This window comes from Dama dama, chromosome 7, assembly GCF_033118175.1.
Source record: "Dama dama isolate Ldn47 chromosome 7, ASM3311817v1, whole genome shotgun sequence".
Lineage (NCBI taxonomy): Eukaryota > Metazoa > Chordata > Mammalia > Artiodactyla > Cervidae > Dama > Dama dama.
In genome coordinates this window covers 26,656,703-26,676,536 of record NC_083687.1, presented here as the reverse complement: position 1 = coordinate 26,676,536, position 19,834 = coordinate 26,656,703, and the positions used below count along the sequence as shown (strand labels likewise).

Below are 19,834 nucleotides of genomic sequence, written 5' to 3'. Positions count from 1 at the left end.
CATTACTTTCTCATTTCCTTAAGTCAGATAAAGGAATTAAAGAACAAAGACTAACTACTGGATTCAAGAAACTTAAGATGGAAAACTTATCTTGGAACTCCAGCTAAGTCCAGATTCAACCCCATTTCCTACACTGTGCCGTTTCTAAGTAATTGTATTTACTTAGAAGTGAAATAGCTGAGGACCTAATAAAAAAGGAACTAGGAATTAAATAGTTCTTTGTTCATTTTTGTATATCTGGAAAGTGATTAGTTGACTCCTTCATTACTGGTAGGAATAAATCCAATATTTGCCGATATAAATTAATTTATGAAAAATACCTTTTGTCCTTTTCAGGAGTACTTCTAAACCTTAATACTAAATAGAAACTTTCAATGTGAAAGTTCTTTCTTTTCTTCTTCAGTGTTTATTCTTCCACTTTTTCAGATTAATACCGAAGATATTTGGGTAAAAGGTGTGATCTCAAATGTCAATATAGCAAAACTGCGCGAATCCATCCATTCCCCTCTTTGGAAAGCAAACTCCCCGAGGGCAAGGTCTTTGCCGCATATTCCCAGCATTCTGAACCGTGCCTAACGCTCTCTAGCTCTCAACAAACACTTGGTTATCCGCCCATTCATAATCATCGGTGCAGGGCGCGGGCCATCAAGGAAACCGGCCTGCAGCTTTTCCTTCCTGCGCCCAACCTGCGCAGCTCGCAGCCCCCCAGGGTCAGAGCTCGCACCCCCGGAAGAACCCTGGAGGCGCGGCCCACCTCTCGGCGGCCCTGCGGCCCTTCCCTTCCCGTGGAGGAAGGAGCGGTAGCCGAGGAGAAAGGGAAACCCGGGCCCACTTCCTGTCCGGGACTGGGCCGGGCGTCCCCGAGCCCCTCGGCTGGAAACTGCCGATTCGCAGCACAGGAGAAGGGAGTGGGGTGCGGGAGCCGGGCAAGAAGGACCTGGCCGCGGGAACCGCCCCCACCGACCCCGGCCCCGCCCCGGCCCCGCCCCCCGCGCGCGTCCCCGGCGGCGGCGCGAGGGTTAAGCGCGCGGGGGGCGGGGCCCAAGCGAGCCGGGCGCGCGGATTGAGGGCCGCGGGCGGCGAGGGGGCTGCGCCGGGGGCGGTTCCGGGCGGCGGGGGCGGGGGCTGGCGGAGGAAGGGGGCGGGCCCCAGAAGTTGTTGGGCGCTGGGCCGGCGGCGGGAGGGCGAGCGGGCGGGCGGCGGGCCGGCGGGTGGAGCGGGGCCGGGGCTCGAGAAGTTTGCACGGCGGCTCCAGAGCGCCGGGTGCGGGCCCCGCCGGCCGTGCGCGCCCGCTGCCATGGCTTTCCGCCGGAGGACGAAAAGTTACCCGCTCTTCAGCCAGGAGTTCGTCATCCACAACCATGCGGACATCGGCTTCTGCCTGGTGCTCTGCGTCCTCATCGGGCTTATGTTCGAGGTGAGCGACATCGGGGCGGGGAGCGTCCCTCTCGCGCGCCGCTCGGCGTCCCCCTACGGGTCCCCCGGGGTCTGCGTCTGCGCCCGGGCGCCGGGCCGCCCTGTCGGTCCCCCGCATTCCCCCGGCTTTGTGCACCGTGCGCCCCTCGGCCTCCTAGTCAGCCCAGACACCGCCGCCAGCTCCGCGTCGTGCCCGCCAGCCCTGCCGCCCCCTTGGGTACCCACTGGACCCTTGCAGCTCTCTCTGCAGCCCCGACTCCTAACCCTGGCCTCGAACCGACGCGGCGCTGCCACCCTGGCCCGCCCAGCGGAGGTTCCTTTCTGGTGTCCAGGAGCCAAGCCCGGAGACTCCCAGACCCGCAGGCATTGCACAACTCCCCCTTCCTAGCTCTAGCTGCCAGCTCCTCTGGGCTTTTCCAGTGGGAGGAACCCCGGCCCATTTCCACTTCCCACCTGATTTTCGGGGTCTTTTGCATCCTCAACTCTGGGCCACAGTGGGGGTGTTCGGGGTTCGGCCCTAGCTCCATCCCAGCAGTGCCTTTTGCGGTCCTCCTGACACCACTCTTTTTTTTTTTTTTTGCTCTTGCCCCAAAGGCCAGTTTTCATATACCCTGTGAACATAACGTTCTGTGAACTGTTCCTTCACTCCATCTGTGGTGGATCTAGAGCTTCTCCCTGTGACAGGAGCAAGGTGAAGGCGGGGCATACCCTCTGCTTTTAGGAGAAAGGTGATTCTGCCATAACTGTGGGGGTAGGGGACAGCTGGGGCAGGCCTCATAGAACACCGACTTAACTCCAATGGGGTCGGAAGCCAACGGGGCTGATGGGAAGACTCCCTGCTCGGGACAGCCAGGAAAATGTGATAGTCACGAGCAGGGAAAACTGGCAAACAGCGGAGGACTCGCCCTGGTCTGCCTTGTCTCAAGGTGAGTGCCGCTTCGCCGGCAGCTTATCTGCATCTCAGGAATGGGCTGGGAAGCTGTAGCCATCTATCAGTTGCCTTGGATATGGAGGACTCCTGGTGTGGCTAATTTACTCTTCCATGTCCCTCTGTATCTGGGTTCCCTATCTCCTCTCTCAGGATCACGAGGGCCCTGTTAGGCAGGGAGGCTGCCCTCAGTGTGGGGACGTTCTTGTGGTGGCTGAGCCAGGGCTGGATGGGTGCACGTGTCCTTGGCTGGGCTTCAGGGTCCGTGGGAAGTAACTGGAGACGACTCTTGGGGCCTGCAGGCCCGCTTTACTCTTCCCTCAATCCCCACAACTCTCACGGTATACCCGCGGCTAGGGCCTTGTCAGGCTAGGGTCGTCTCCTGTGCTGCCGTCTCTGCTTGGTCACTAATCTGATGAAATAAAAAAAAAAAAAAAAAAACAGCTGCAGCCTCAGTTTCCCCATCAGCACAGATTAGTAAAAACCTGTCTTTCTCACGGGGATTATTGTGAGGTTTAATTGAGATCGTGTGAGCAGCAAATGCAGTAACAGCTTCTACCAATATAAAAGCAAGTCGTTTGCGCCCGAACCTTTATTGTTGACCATAAAAATAGCCTATGGGGTAGGGAATTTGTTTGCTCCAGCAGATGCCCTCAGTATCTCCTGGCTGTCCTTCATTCTGAGAGGCCTCCCAATGCCTTGTCACCAGTCTTGGAGGGTGTGGTCGGAGAGAAACACGTGACAACTGTAGCACTCACAGCCACATGCTCGCTCTGCAGCCTGGGGGGCCTCTGCTGTGTCTCTGGCGTTCATTAAGGGTGGTGACTCTACCTGCTTTGTCTTTGCTCCAAAAGAGCTGCCGAGCATTTGAGCTCCGGATACCTCCTTCCTTCGTTGCCTGTGGTCTTGGTGGAAAGTCCTGTTGGTTAAACCTGGCCGCCTATGGGAGGGAGAAAGCGCCGGGAGTCCTTAATCCCCTACGTGAAGAGGAGGAAGGAAGGCCCAGGGTGGGAAAAAACAGCGAAAAGACTGCCCTGCTCGCCTCCCCATCTTGGGATCGGACTGGGAAGTGTGGAAAGGGTCATGGCGTGAAATGCCATCCCACCACCCCCTTCCAGTAGAGCTTTAGTCCCCACGGCATCCATGCCTTCAGGCAGGTTGTCTCCTGGGAAAGATGCACTGAGGTGTAATGTGGGTCAGTGTGGGCTGGCCTGGGAGGAGGAGGGCCGTGCCCCAACCTCCCGTATGAAGCATGTGTGTTCTGCTGTGCTAGGCACACAGAAGGTCCTCATCATATTTACCAGCTGACGCTCCACGGAGATAGGTATTTGGGGAGACTCAGGTTTCTAGAACTACCAAATGAGAGCGGAAACAACTCACTGTGTTCTGGGGACCTCCGAGAAACACATGTGGGCGTCCTCATAGCTAGGGGAGACCATCAGGGGACTTACTGCTGTCACTCGGGGCCAGTTGGGCCCTCCCTTGGAGGGGTGCTCTGCCTGTGTGTATAGGTAGGGATGTGGGTCTGGGTGTGGGGGCGGGCCAGCACTTAACCACATTTTTCTTAAGAGTGAAGATGGGAGGAGATGGAAAGGGGAGGGGGAGGCAGGGCGAAGGGACTGCCGGCTTTTGGGTTTCTAACTTGGGGCAGGGCTAGGATGCCTTCATTCAGAAGCTGATTCGGGAAAACTCAATTATAATTCTTCCCACAAAGAGCGAGTATCCTGGCCACTCCCTCCTCTGGGGTCCCCTGCCCAGCTTCGGCCAATGAGCTGAGGCCCTCTCCCCCCACCCTAGCAGCCACGGTCCTTGCATCCTAACTGGTCTCCACCTCTTCTTGTGCCTCGCCCCTTCCCCAACTCACTGGTCAACTCACCAGCATTCAGAAGGGCTTTCGTTCCCCAGCAGGGACCTCAGGACCTTAGTTCTGTCCCCTGGGAGATGCCGACTCCAAGTTCCTTCCCTTGGGATCGCTTCCTTTGGGAACATGTGTGAAAGGGTTCCCCTCCCACCTCCATCTGGCTCAGTTTTGAACCTTCCTGAGATTCCTTCTCCCATTTTTGAGGCTGGGGTTGGGGGGGACAGGCTCTTCCCCCCTGAGCCCAGGTTTTCTTTCCATCCTGCGGGCTGTTTGGAATAGAGCTGTTCTGTGCAGTCTCGGCACTCGGCTAAAAAATGTCAGGAATGTGGAGCTTTATTTCCCCCCCTCCTTCCCTTCCAGCTCTCTCTCTCTTGACTCTGCTGGGGAGAGATGGTGCAAGGAGGGGTTTCTGCTCCACACTCTGGGTCCTTCAGGACTGTCTTAGGTGGAGTCCGGCCCCAGCGGCCTTCAGGGTGTGGGCAGCCAGTGGGGTGTGTGTCCGATTTGAAAGCCGCATTCCCTCCCCTTTCCCTTCCCTTTCCAGTGTCCTGTTCTTTTGGTGCCACGTTTCAGACCAAATTGGGCTGGGGAAGAGGGAGGAAAAGGCGCTCATTAGCAATCGGAGAATGAGAACAAGGGGGTGCACATCCAGCGGAGACGAAGCCACTTGTATATTACCTCTGAAGTCATTTCGAGACAGAAACTTTTGTTTGTTGCCCAAGCTGATTTGCAAGCGCTGCCTGTCTGCAGCATGGAAATGGTTCTGAAATTCTGGGCCCATCATTTGGAGGTTGGGTTTCTGTTTTGGTCCATGATGACTTTAAGAAATTCAGACTCAGAACTTCGAGGGCAGTGGCTGGCTTTTGCCTTCTAATTGTTTTGGAGACAGATGTAGTAGGGCCACCTTTCCCCCAGGAACCACCTTCTTCCTGGTTGCTGACTGGTTGCCACGGTCAGCTTGTCAGGATGATGTGTTTGCAGCGTATACAGTGGGAGCCGGTTGTGTTACAACCTAGCAGGACACGGGTCCCGTGGCACCGGTCCACATCCTGCCAGGCGTCCCTGTAGGCACCGCAGCCCGAAGTGAGGCTGCCGGTCCTGCCCCTTGGCATTCATGAGTCCCCTAAGACAGTTCTGCCTCCGTTCTGTTAAGACGAAGAGCTGTGTATACGGCACAGATGTTCATCCATGGGCATATGTCGCCTCTCTTTGACTAACTCCTAATGTGCTTTTGAAGACGTTCCTCTGCCAGCTTGTATAGTTCCTGACTTACGCGTCTTCCTCTCCTGCCTCTGACGTGGCCCATCAGTGGTGTTCTAAAGAAATGAGTCAGGGGAAGCCGAGAAGGGCTGTCCCTGGGGTGCCCTTGTTCTGTGATTGGATTTCTATCCACATTTCAGTGATCTGAATAATAGAACAGAGATTTGGAGCTGCTGTTCCTCCTGGCCCACCTAAAGTGTCAAACCCTCTCCTGTGGGATGTAAGGGTACCTCAGTGATCCCTACGTATTCCCTTGGCAAAAATGTGACGGCCAGAAAGGCTGTGTTGATCAGTGAGTGAGTTTTTAACTCTCACCACAGGATAATGTATAAATGTCTCGCACTGGGCCTGGCATGCAGGCACTCAATTGATGGTCTCAGCAACCACGCTGGTGGCTTCTGTTACTGGTGTCCCAGTTGGGCATGTGAGCACATGTTCCACCATCACGCTGGTCCCGATTTCCGTTTAGATATGACCTGTTTTTCCGTGAGACCTTTCCCCCGAGTTCTCCAGTGCCAGCCGTCTGCCCCCAAGGGGACAATCATAATACCCTAGGTGCCTCTTTCCCTGGAGAACATCAGTTCTGTCTCTCTCATCCATCTTATTGAAAGGTGGGCCAGGGGGTGCTAGAGGGTCTCAGATGTGTGGCTGTCAGCTGCCCTGCCAGCCCCGTCCTTGCCACTTCCCTCTCGCCTGCTCTGTGTCTGCACCCTCAGCTGCTGCTTCTCGGGAGCACTGTCCAGTCTGGTCACAACAGAGCGCCTTAGTCCTGCCTGTTTGCAGAGCCCCACGTGTTGCTATGGAGAAAACTTCAGTCTGGCAGGCATGAGCTCCTTTTTTGATCCGCTTCATCATGGGCAGGGGCCCCAGAAATCACTCTATGGCAGATGTATCCCCCGTTCCCACCCTGATAAATGCCTAAGCTGAAGGGTTGATAAGAGGGGATTAGAGTTCCCAAACTACAGAAGTGCTTTCTAATCAACCAGAGTGCTTTTAGCAGGCCGTGGTGGGAAACTTCACTGATACGATCTCGTAACCTTTTTATCCGGCTCTGTGTATCTGGTGTCCATTGGTACCTAATGGTTAAAGAAAAGAGAGTTAAAAAAAAGGGTGGGGGCGGGGGGAGAAAACAGTAAAGCTACCACCACGGCTCCTGACACAGCCCTTCTCATTTCACGAGCACACCTTTATCTCACATACAGCCTTGACTTGCTCCCTCGTCTCAGGTGTCCCGGGTGGAAAGAAACCCAGCCTAGCTTACTCACAGCTGGTTAATGTTGGGGGTTGACTGTGAGGTTTAAAGAGCTTCACAAGCGGGTCTCCTGGACCGTGCAGGTTCGTGTAGCTTTCCTGCACGAAGGAATGGAGCCCGATCATCATGAGTGGGGGCCTGGGAGGCCCCTGGAGGGAATTTGGGGACATGCAGGGTTAGGTGAGGTGCCGCTCTGTGGCTCTCTGCCCGAGCCACGTTGCCTCTCGACGGCTTCCCTCATCTGTCTCGAGGGGTTGGCAGCAGTCTCCATCTGTGAAATGCTTTACTGGCCTCACCCTGTAATCTGGATGGTTTATGGGGGTTGTCATACCATCCAGAGCCTGGCTTCTAGAGCAGAGACTTGGCCAAGGACCATCCTCTCTGAGTCGGAGCCAAGACAAGAAGTCAGCCCCGTCTGGCTCACACTTAGAGATCAGCCCTGATGCTTCCACAAATGGGGCGTCTACGGAATGTGGCCAAGGGCTGCTTTATTTTTCTTTGTCTGAGTGGAATCCGTTTATTACCTGGAAGTAATGTCTGGGGGTCATTGTTCCACTTGGAGACTTTTCTTCCTGGAACAGTCATTGCAATTTGTGTATCCCTGATAGAGACTCCAGAGAGTGACCCGAAAATGGGTGTCACATGTGACCAAGGGTGAGTGGGCAGAAGCTTTACGTCCTATTAGTCACTGCCTGCTCTTGGCCCACATCTGTGTGAGAATCGGTGCCTCTGGTGGTGACATCTTCATTGCCCTTTTCATCAAGTTAATATCATGGTCATTGCTCAAGGGCACAGCTTCGCTTCATGTTTTACAAGCCCAGGGGCTAAAGGAAAACCTAGACATCATCTACTACGTTCATAGAAGAAGAAAACAAGACCCCAGTGGTTGAGTGATTGGCCCAGGACGATCAAGTGAATTTCTGGCAAACTCGGGGCTTGAACCCACATCATCTGACTCGGGTCCAGTGCGTTTTTACACATGTGCTCACTGGCTTTCCAGACACTGCATTTGAATGCAACTGTGTGTGCAGAAGCCTTGAGGCTGATAGATCCTTTCTGAGTGTGCTGTGTGCATTTATATGGCGGCTCTTTGCTGAGTGAGTGCCTCCTGTGAGCCTGTGTGGAGTTCTGGGGACACATGTGAACACGGTGAGGTCCTTCTCTCCAAGAAGGTCACGATGTGGTAGCTTGAAGCTGATAGACTGTTTTGCAAATAGAAGTAAGGTCTTGAATTTGATGAAAGCAGCAAGTGCAGCTTACAGAGTTACAGATGGCTGGACCTCACCCTCAAGCCATTGCCACTGGCGGAAGAGGGGATTTATTGAATAGCGCCCCAACACCCTGAGCAGAGGACAGGTGTGGCGGTGACTCCTGGGCGTCGTGTATGACACAGCCTCGTGCATGAGTGAACTGACCGAAGGCGGGCTGTGTGTCTGTGTGAGTGCATGCCTCTGCAGAGGCCTTCATTGGTTGGAACTTTGATTGATGTTTGAAGAACTCCTCCATATGGTTTCTTAAGATTTTCAACATCAAACCCCAACATGATTTGAGTTGGTAGGGGTGAGAAGGACGTCATCCCCGGAGCCTCAGTTGTCCTGCCTCTGAAGAGGGTTTCTTTTCCTTTTTTGGCTGCACTGGGTTTTTGTCACTGCCCTCAGACTTTGTCTGGTGGCGAGCAGGGGCTACTCTCTAGTCGTGATGCGCCAGCTCCTCCTTGTAGTGGGTTCTCTTATTGCAGAGCACGGGCTCTAGAGTGAGTGGAGTTTTAGTAGTTGTGACTCTTGGGCTCTAGGGCATGGGCTCAGTAATTGTGCTGCTTGATGGGCAAGGAGTAACTGTTGATATGGATTTTGTGACTGCTGTTTGGAAGAAGCTGATGGGGGACCTGGGAAGAGCAAGAAGAGGCCTTTGTCCTGGGCAGAATGGCCAACGTCTGCCCTGCCCGCCCAGCGTTCATCACACGGGTGCTCAGGGTGGTCCCAGGCCCTGGGCCGGAGCGTGAGCGCATATTCAGTGATATGGCGCGCACACACACACACACACACCCACACCCACACCCACACCCCTGTGGCCTCTTTATTTCAGATCAGTGGGGTGAACCTAGGGTCTGAAGCCACCCTAACCCCATACCCACAGCAGCGTTCTTAAGGTGTTGCCGGCCAGCTGGTAGGGTCCCACTCCATCTGCAAGGCCTCTTCAGCTCCTCTGACCACGGGCATGCTTTCTGCCTCAAGATTATGAAAGCGAGTTAATTAAAGGGGTGGAGAGATGTTATAAAGGAGAGGCATCAGCACTTGGTGACATCCTTCTGAAGCCTAGTTTCGAGGAGGGGTTATCCGTTACGGTTAGCATTTGAGCGGTCACAGCTGTGGACTCAGCCAGCACAGGCCTCACATGTGCCGTCCAGTAGGCAGCCACACACCCGGCTATTTCAGTGTAAACTCATCAAGATGACATGAAAGGTTCAGTTGCCCAGCCACACTAGCCACATTTCGAGAAAGTTCTGTTGGACACGCTGGTCTCCGTGTAGCTTTCTGAGTATTTTGTTTTTGTGGTTTTTGTTTGTGTAGTAATGTGAAATGGGGGGTGGGAGTCTTTAAGGTGTGGTTCTGTTAGGGACGGTCAGAGGCATGAATTACAGGGTTGAGGTCATGGGCCTGGAGCCACATGACCTGAGTCTGAATTCTGGTTTTCCCTGTCCTGGCAGTGTCATCCCTGGAGATTATTTCATTGCTCCATGCCTCAGTTTCCTCACTCGTAAAATGGGGGTAATACCACATCTGAGAGTTGTTGGGAGGATTGGAAACATCAACACAAATGAAATGTTGATACAGCCACAGCGCTTAGAAGACAGCCTGGTGCAGGGCGCCAGCTGAGCACACGCGCTCTCTTGTTCGTGTCGCGCTCGGGAGGTGTTGCAGAGATGTCTTGACTCGTGGGGCTCCCCTTGGCGGCTCCCTCGGCAGTTGGGACGCAGCTGGGAACAGGGTGTGCAGGGAGGTCAGCCCTGTGCCCTGTCCTGTGACCTCCACACCAAGTAGTCACTCAGGTCCCTGCCCAGCCACCTATAATCACTTCACGTACAGTTACAGGAAGCATAGGTATGTGATCCAAGGTTACAGAAGAAAGAATGAGTTCAGATGGAGCAGTGGCTGGGCCCATAGATGCCGTGGGCAGGTAGGTGGTGGCCAACAGCCTGAGACTCTCCTGGAGGTAATGGGGGCCTTTGAAGAGCTTTGGGAGGGCAGTGACCGAGACTCCGTCCTCTGCTCTGCTGATTCCTGGTGGGTGGGGTTGGAGGCGAGGAGTCTGATCAGAAGGCTGTGGCAGGGACCCCCAGGAGAACTCCCCTTACCTGCTAATACAATTTCAGTCTCCACCCCAACCGGGAAGCACGCCCTGGGCCCCCGCTTTCCCTGGGACCCCCACATCTGAACTTTCTGGTGTCCACTCAGAGACTCTCCCCGTCCACGCGGTGTGGCAGACACTCTCTGCGCCCAGGCAGTTGTGTGGGGCAGACAAGGACAGGTGGGGCTGGGACCCGCTGGGACCTGGCTGCCCCGGTGCAGACTTGTTCTTGAACGTGAGTGTTGCTCTGAGCCACTGTCTGCTGTCTTTGTGTGACCTTATCACTGAAGTGTCCTTCAGACTTACTCAGACAGTATGTTTTGCGTCTAACGTGATTTCTAATTTTTTAAGAAGTCGGGCCTCAGCCAGATGGAACATCGTCACCCTTTTATTTCCCGCTACATAAGCCATGAAGGGGCTTATTTCAAGTACAGCGGCCTGACCCAGGGAAGCAGGGTTTGTTCCAGTGTCAGAGGAGGGGGAGGGTGGGGGAGCCCTGTGGGGAGGTTTCCTGGGGTTGGGGGACGGGGGTTGACTGGGGAGGGAGGAGGGAACGGTCCTATGCACAGATTCTTTTCGTTCACAAAGTTGCTTCGCTCGCTGTACATAAGGGGCTGTCTGCGCTCCGTCCATCAGGTGGCACTGCTGGGTGTCAGTCATCATCTTTGACACGTGTCTTCCATCTCTGTGCTGGTGCCAGGCCCCTGGAGGCAAAACGAGGGGATCGGCCCCTTGTCCGACTTCTCGCACCCCGGGGGAACCCAGGGGGTCTTCTTCCCGAGGCCGTCATCATGATGATGACGATCGTGACAATGGTGATCACCCATCATCTTAACTAAACACCCCTGCCCCCCAGTGCCTGGTGTTTATGTGGTCTGCAGCAGAGGGAAGTAACTCAAGTGCATCTGTCAGAACAGACCCCTGTGGTCACTGCCCCACGTCTGGTCTTAGTCCCACCGGCTTGACCTTCTGAGCTGCCCCGCATCCCTGCTCACCCTTACTGCTCTTCGACCTTGGCTCACGCCCTGGGCATCTCTCACCCGAATGGTGACAGTGAGTCCCAGCTTGGTCCTCGGCCTCGTGTCTGGCCTCCTCTGTGGTCCCTCCTCCGCGGGTGTCCTCTGACTCAGAGCTGGGTCTGGGTCTCCCTCCCTCACAGGCCTCTGGGGGTGCCCACCTGAGGCCTGGGGAGCCCAGCGTGGCGTTCCAGGTCCCCCTGGAGTCTGACCAGCCTTTGTCCTCCAAGCTCAGCCTGCTGCTGCCCTGACCCCTCATCGTGCTTCCTGAACATTCCTCTTTGCTGCCTCTGGCTTTGTGTCTGCACCCCTCCCCCACCCCCTCTCTCCCCATTTTGTTGACTGACTGTAGCTTCTCCCTAGACGTCACCTCCCGGGTCACCTCCCGGGTCGCACCGGCACCGCCTGCTCTGAACACTCTCCCAGCCTCTCGCGGTTCACGCCTCCTCACTGCCCGCCGCGGCCTTTCTCATCTGTTCATTCAGCCCGACTCAGATCGGGCGTGTGCTCTCTGCCAAGTGGGTCATGGATGGAAAGGTGAAGGTCCTGCTGTCACAAGGCCCGGAGTCCTCTGCGACGGGAGAAGGTGTTCCAGGCAGAGAGAGGACCTGTGGAAAGGACAGAGAGGTTAGGGAGTGGGGAGTAGCTCCGTGTTGCCAAAGTCGGGGAGGTGGCTCGGGAAGGAACTTGTGGAAGATGAGTCTGCTCTGGTCTCAGGGCCGTGGACGCCGCCTGTTTGGATTTGCTCCTCGGCTTAGGGAACAGGGAGCTGTTGCTTGAGTCCATTTTAATAACACTAAAAAACATTTGTATATGCAAAGGCAAAATCTGGAAAGATCACAGCAGACTGTCAACATCGATTATGTCTCTCCCGCGTAGCTCATGGAAGACTTTTCTTTTCAGTGTTATATCTTTCCCTTAATTTTTTTTTTTCCTAACAGTAGGTGTGTGTAGCTTTTAAATTCATCTAACTCCTCCCAGTTCTGTTTTGGAAAAAAAGAAGCTTGAGATAAGAATTCAATCTGAATCACTAGATATCAGTGTAGGAAATAGTGCTAGATATCAGCTTATAACTAAATGCTGAATACGCTTGTGGTTTTACCCACTGTGTAAGCCTGGAGTTGAGAAAGGTTTTAGTTTCTGGCAAGGGAAGCTTCATCAGAGAAGAGTGGGACTTGGCTGGAGCCTCAGAGGATGAGGACATTCATGTAGCACTTTACAGTTTGTGGGGTCAAAGGACAAAGTGTGCGGAGTGCTGACCTTGTGCCAAGCACTGCAGTAGGCGCCTTCCTTGGGTCCCGTTATCCCGCCCTCCCAGCCACCCTTAGGGTGGGTACTGGGGTTGCTCCCGTAGTACAGATGAGGGAACTGATGTCTGCGAAGACCAGGGAGCCTAACCAGGCTTCCGTTGGTCAAGAGGCCAGAGCCAGGATCAACAGCCCACCGGTCTGACTTCAGAGCCCGAGTCCTGACTCCGTTTTAAAGAGAAGAAAACTGAGGTCAAGAGAATTCACATAACTTGCCTGAGGTCACACAGCTAGTTAACTGGGGAGCCAGGGATGCACTTAGGCTCCATCTACTCACACGGATATTTCCTGATTTGGGTTCCAGGCTGTTGGAATCCCTGGCGTGGTGATAGGAGGCTGGAAGTTTCTGGGTCAGAGGGGTACATGAACCGCTTCCTACCAGGCCCCCTTCCTTGGAGATTCAGGCACCACATAAACTTATCCCTGTAGAGGAGCATCTCAGACCTACTGTCCCTCCCTTGCCAGTTGGATTTAGTAACATCCGCAGGTTTACCCGGGCTTCCCTGGTGCCTCAGTGGTCAGGAATCTGTCTACCAAGACACAGGAGATGAGGGTTCGATCCCTGAGTCGGGGAAGGTCCCCTGGAGGAGGGAGTGGCAGCCCACTCCAGTAGTCTTGCCTGGGAAATCCCATGGACAGAGGGAGCCTGGCGGGCTACAGGCCATGGGCTCGCGTAGTCGGACACAACAGAGCAACTGAGCACGCACACACAGGTCTACTCTCTGGCCTGCCGCCCTCCCATCCTGTTATGAGGAGCTGGGAGTGAAGGTGTGTGGACAGCTCTGTCTCCTGTGACCGGTGGAGTGCCAGCTCTCAGGTCTGGGGTTGGAAGGGTGTGGGGAAGAGTCTGATTTCTTGGATGGATGTGGGGCTTTGTCTCTGACCCCTTACACATTCATTGACTCTTCTTGCTTTAGGATACCTGGAAGGACCTACTGAGTGTCCTGCTTGCTACCTCTGTGACATTTTGTTTCAGTAAATCATGGTTCACTGTTAATTGTTACCTTATTAAACCCGCCCCATACTTGTTAACCTCAAATTATTCAATGCACACAGTGCCACATTTCATACAATGAGTATTAGAAGTATCTGAGTATCACCACCTGTTATTTTTCTGTGATATGTGTTTTTTTTTTAATTGTGGTAAAATATACATAACATACTAGTTAGCATCTTACAATTTACAATTTTTAATTTTTTTAATTGAATGAAAAGTTCTTTAAATTCCATAGTCTTTTACAATTTTCAGAAGTTTCACACACATGACTTCATATAATCCCATAGCCCTTTTACCCGCCTACCCTGATATTACCATTTAAGTGTACAGTTCGGTAGCGTTAAGGACATTGCCATTGTTGTACAACCATCACCAGAACCCTTTTAAATTTGTCATTGTTGTTTGTTTGTTGTTTAGTTGCTAAGTTGTGTCCGACTCTTGAGACCCCATGGACCATAGCCCGCCACGCTCCTCTGTCCATGGGATCTCCCAGGCCAGGATACTGGAGTGGATTGCCATTTTCTCCTCCAGGGGATCTTCCCAATCTGGGGTCTCCCCGACCTGGGTCAAACCCAGGTCTTCTGCATTGGCAGACAGATTCTTTACTGCTGAGTCACCTGGGAAGCTCAAATATTTATTGAGCCCCTGCTGATTGAAGGTCCCTGGGACCTGGAGATGGTTGAGACTCATGTGGAGGAGGGATAGGGAAACCAGTGGTTACAGTTCATTGTGGCTCTGCCTGCGCTCGATCGTTGGGGGGCTTCTGCGCCTGCGGAGGGCGCCGGGGACCACCTCGTGCTGCAGGGCTCCCTCTGGCTTCCTGTTGGCTCCGTGCTGGTTTTCTCACCCCATCACTTCCTGGAATGGTGGTGCCAACTCTGCTCCTCGGAGCCCCAGGGAGGATTCGGGGATGTGCCTGTGTCAGAGCCAAGTGTTCGAGCCACGTGGCTTGGGTGGGCCCAGGCGCGGGTGGGAGAAGGGCGCTGCCACCCAAACCAGCGCTCCACCGAACCCCCCATCAACAGTTTGACCAAATATAGTCTCCTTGCCCTTCCACCCAGCACGCCAGAGCTAAATAGACTGTCTTTCAGCTGTGATTAGTCCCAAGTGCCTTCGCTCCACTTTACTGCTTAAAAAAAAAAAAGGCCATGGTGACGTGGCCAAAGTCCCAGACGAGGGGCATGTGTAAAACCAAACAGATCGGAGAGGCCTGGCTCCAGGGTGCAGTTGGTTCTGTACATTTCCATGGAGACCTCCGGGAAGTGAAAGGCAGCCGTGGTGTTCTTGTGTGGGTTGATTAGGACGGTTCACTCCCAGGCTCTCCTCCTCCTGGAAAACAGACTGCCGGTGTGAGGCTCGGCTGCCCTTGCCATCCGGGTGGGCACCCTGTTTCCCCACGTCATGTTGCCAGGTCGTGCCAGGCTTGTAAATACCCCAGAGCATGTACAGCTTGGGAGTGCAGGCGTTGCTTTCACACTGCCTGGTTCTTTACCAATTCCCCCACTTCACTAATTTAAGATCCTCAACTGTGCCCCACATAAGCTCAGTAAAATGGGAATGAAAATAATTTCGCTTATCTCATTGAGCTTTTTTGTGAGCTAATAATGCATGTACATAGAGCATTTTCGCAGAGCTTGATATCAAGGACTCCATCGATGTTCATTATTCATGAATACTAATTAATTCTGTGACCATCACAAGCTATCACTAGGCAGCTGCTTTTCTGTGTCTCTCATTTTCATATATATTTATATATAGTCCTGATGTATCCATGCCGCACCCGACACACCATTTGCTGCCTGGGCCACCAAGACTGCCAAGAAATGTGGAAGTGGGGTACATTTGCTGAGGTTTTCTCCATGGTGGGCTCTGAGCCCCCAGCCCATGGTTCACTGGACTCCCTCAAGTGATCAAGCCTCAGAATTACCTCTCACCTCTTCGCCTTCTGAAAGATCATATGACTTCAGACCATTGTCTCTTTCTCCCCCTAGGAAAAAAACTGTGGTCCAATGAAGTGGAGATCTGCTGCTTGAACTATGTTATACTATGGTGTGGCCTGTCATGAGCTTCTCAGGTGATAATCTGCCTGCTAGTGCAGGAGACCTGAGTTTCATCCCTGGGGCGGGAAGATGCCCTGGAGGAGGATATAGCAACCCACTCCAGTATTCTTGCCTAGAGAACCCCATTGACAGCTGTCCGTAGGGTCCCAAAGAGTCAGACACAACTTAGCGACTGAGCACACATGCGCAGCCCATCATAGCGTTTTTAAAGATAATATGGTATTTGCATTTTACGAATTGTTTTTATTGAATGACTTTCTTTGCTGTTTGAATGCCACTCTTATAAACAGATTTCTTCGAGCCCTCCCACTTAGCCCAGTTGATTTCATTTTTACTCTCTTTGCCCAGTGTACGTGCGCGCTTAGTCATGTCCGACTCTTTGTGACCCCCATGGACTGTAACCTGCCAGGCTCCCCTGTCCATGAATACCAGAGTGGGTTGCCATTTCTTACTCCAGGGTATCTTCCTGACCCGGGGATCGAACACATGTCTCCTGTGTCTCCTGCATTGGCAGGCAGATTCTTTACCACTGAGATACCTGGATACTGTGGTTTTTCATGATTGTAATAGAAATGCACAGACCAAATTCTGACCTTTCCCCCCAGGCAATGGTATATCCAGATATTTTGAGATGTTAGCATTTTTTAAAGTTGAGGTTGTTTCTAAATGCCTGCTAGTAAGGGATTGGTTAGATCAGTTGAAAATGGTGACATAAATCTATATGCAGTGTCACAGAAGGCTGTCCATAGCATATGGGTGTGTGTTTCTTTTTAAATCAGGTTATAGAATGTAATGTCGGGAGGGGGGATCGGGATGGGGAATACGTGTAAAACCATGGCTGATTCATGTCAATGTATGACAAAACCCACTACAATATTGTAAAGTAATTAGCCTCCAACTAATAAAAATAAATGGAAAAAAAAAGAATGTAATGTCAGTGTGGGCCTCTAAAAGCTTGGATTTGTGTTATTTTTATAAAAAGACAGCGGTAAGGGTAATTATCAAAATATGGTCAATGGTTTTGTTTTCTATGTGTGGCACAACTGTAATTTAATTTTTTTCCATGCTTCTATCTATCATACATATATTTTTTCAACAAAATATAGTTTTGCTAAGCAGAAAAGGCACATTAAGGCTGTTATCATTTTGGAGATGGAAAGATGGAAAGTTTGGATTGGTGCAGAGCCTGTTGCTTGGAGAGCAGGAAAGATGAATGGAGAGAGGAGAATGGGGAAAGCAGCTGGAGGTGGAGTGGAAATTCGGGTGTGTTGGGTGGGGGAGCTGGAGAGGGGGGTCCACACAACCGCAAGGGATGCTGTAGAGATAAGGTCGAGCCCTGGATCTTAGAGACGTCATTCCCACCTGCTGTAAATTAGAGTTTGCTTTTCTGAAGCCTTTTCTAGTTTAAGGAAAATATTTATTTCTTTGGCTACTCCAGATTTTTAGTTGCAGCAAGTGGGATCTAGTTCCCCTATCAGGGAACTGAGCCCCCAGCATTGGGAGTGTAGGGTCTTAGCCACTGGACCACCACGGAAATCTCTCTGAAGCCTTTTGAAGAGAGGTTCAGAGGGTGAAATGGGGGTGTTTCAAGGCATTCAGGGAAGCGACTACAGGCACATCAGGAAAAACGAAAGTCAGGGTGGACCAGAAGTGGAAATGAAACTTCTCAGTTTCAGTTATTAACCGAGCAAGTCACATGAATGAAAGGGCCTGTGGTGAAAATTTAAGCTTTTAAAAACAGCAATTGAAAATTTCAAGTTAAATCCTAACACCACAGGTCATCGTGGCCCAGTGTGGGGCTGTAGAAACCGGCCACCGTGGGGTGAGACCCACCTGCCTTGGTTTCCCAAGCACCTCCCCACCCTTCCAGGGCTGTAGTGGGTGAACAGGTGGTGGGGGCAGGGCTGGCTGGTACTGTCTGGGGGAGGGGTTCGGTGAAGGTATGGGTCTTGACTGCTTGAAGAATCTTTGGACCCACAGCATCTTGCTCAATGCTAATAGCCTGGGGCTGCTGACTCCACTTCCCTGCCCCGGTGTGTATCCACCTGCTGTTTGTGATGGTGGCTTTTGTGCATGCTCCGTCGCTTAATCATGTCCAACTCTTTGTGACCCGATGGACTGTAGCCCACCAAGCTCCTCTGTCCATGGGATTTCCAGGCAAATATACTATGGCCCTTTCCTCCACCAGGGGATTTTCCCAACCCAGGGCTCAAACCTGAGTCTCCCGCATCTCCTGCATTGGCAGGCAGTTTCTTTACCACTGAGCCACTGCATCAACACATTATTTGTTAAACCTGATTGTGCAGAGGGAAGGGTGGGAGAAGGGACAGCCTTGGGGCTTTCTGTGGTTTCCCGTCGAAAAGATACACAGGAAATGATAAATGGCAAAGCAGCGGTAACAGATTGGAAGAAAAATGGCTGATGATGACTTACTGAGTGTGTGATTTGCCCAACTGTGTGCTGGATCGGCCCTTCTGATTGCGCTGACCCTTTCAGGAGCTCTCTTCAGTACGTCCTGTTGTCTGTCCATACACAGAGCACTCTAGCAGCTCCATCAGAGTTGCTGAAGGCAGGACTAGGATTTTACACCATCCTTCTGAATTCAGAATCCAGACTCTTCACTGTCATGCTCCCCTGCATCTCAGGAAGGCCCGTAGGCAGCATGGGCTTTGGGGTGAGGGAAGGAAGCAGTGTGGGCATGGACGGCAGGAGGGGGAGTCCGGGGAAGGGGAGGCCAGAGCTGGCCCTCAAAGGGAAATTGAGGCAGAGACACAAATGGAAGGTAGAACGGAGGGCTGATCTTCCAGGCAAGAGAAGTCATGCAGAGAACTGAAGAAAGCAGTTAATAGATGAAATGCTGTGGAAGTTTCTAGGCTGAGTAGGCTGGGGAAATGATAGGCTAAACAGGTTTCTTTGCTGCAGGACTTATCAGAGCCTTTAATGGAGCATAATGAGTCTTGTATACCTGCACCCCAAACATATTTGTTGGCCTTGGAGAGTATTTCCTGGGGTGATATTCTAGAATATTCTTTAGGGCATCCAGGGCTGTTGTACTGAGTTTAGGGAATTGTGGGAATCAAGGGCGGAGACGGAAGGAGATTCAGGAATGTCAGATGGAAGGGTTAGACGTTATCCTATAAGCAGTGGGGAGCTTGGAAGAGTGTGGCTGTTTTATCTAGGATGGCCAGAGAAGAGGAAGACTGAGTCCTGAGGCAGAGACCCCAGTTAGAACCCTCTTCTGTAGGCTGGTGAGAGATGAGGGTGTGAGTGGAAATAATGGATTTAATTACATAATAAAGCCAACAGGTGACTGTAAGGGCCCGGGGGAGTCCTTGACTGCAGCCTGGGACATGGGCAGATATGGGCATGTCTCTTGGGTACCAGCTTTTGCAATAAAGATGCGTAGTGTGAGTTTTGGCATGCCGAATGGGGTCAGTGGCGTGCTGTTTAGGTAAAGATGCAGGAACGTCCCCCAAGAGAAAGATATAGGTAGGAAAAGTAGATTTGAGTGTCACTGGCTTCAAGGCGGCCCCTGGAGCAGGATTTCTAAAGGACCAACAAGGACCGAGCCTTGAACCCTGAACTTGGGGGTGAGTCTCTGTCCTGGAAGCATCTGTGTGTGGAGGAATCCGAGGGAGCAAAGGGACTGCAGGGAAAAACCCTTTGGAAGAGGCGACTCCCCAGGCCTTGCGAGCGGTGGCTTGTAGCCCGACTCCACAGCTGCTTTGAGGCTGAGTGACTAAGAACAGTCCTCTTCTTCCTCCCGGTGCTGTTTCCCTTGTGTTCTGCAGGGCTGCCTGCTTCCTCTGCTTAGCGATAAACATCACGTCAGGGTTAGATATTTACAGGTGCTTCACGGAGGGCTGCTTCCCTGATTCGGGAAAATCTCCTGGGTCGGGAAGATCCCCTGGAGGAGGGCACTACAACCTACTCCAGTGTTCTTGCCTGGAGAATCCCATGGCCAGAGGAGCCTGGTGGTCTAGAGTCTGTGGGTTCGCAAAGAATCGGGCATGACTGAGCACGTGTGCACACAGGAGGGCTGCAGGTGGCTTCCTATCAGCTGTGTCCCCCCAGTGCCCACCGGAACTTTGGACTTCGGTCACTTTTTGTCCCCTGCACCCTTTGCCAGGCGGTGGAAGGACGTGAGGGTCTTGTGGTCCCGCCCAGCGGTCCATGTCCTCTGAATCCTTGCCTTCTTCCGGACTTCACCTGGGGGAGCCTGAAGTCTCCGTATTTGAGGCTGGGGCCCGGCGTGGCCCGGGACCTGCTTGTCAGCACGTGGCTTGGGTTTCCGTGCTAACGTTCCCAAGTCGGGATCGCAGAGGATCGAGTGTCGTGCTGGCTGGTCGTGCTGAGCCTCCTGGATCAGCCAGCTGCAGAACTTTCAAA

At 52.8% G+C, this 19,834-nt stretch overlaps 1 protein-coding gene across 1 annotated transcript in view; it reads left to right on the top strand.

The window, feature by feature from the left end:
- Positions 1-1,195: 1,195 nt before the first annotated feature.
- TRAM2 (translocation associated membrane protein 2) overlaps positions 1,196-19,834 on the top strand; it is a 68,614-nt gene continuing 49,975 nt past the window's right edge. Inside the window, exon 1 of the mRNA XM_061146909.1 lies at positions 1,196-1,417. Within this exon, the coding sequence (XP_061002892.1) occupies positions 1,298-1,417 (120 nt within the window). The 5' untranslated portion in view covers positions 1,196-1,297. The remainder of the gene's footprint in view (positions 1,418-19,834) is intronic.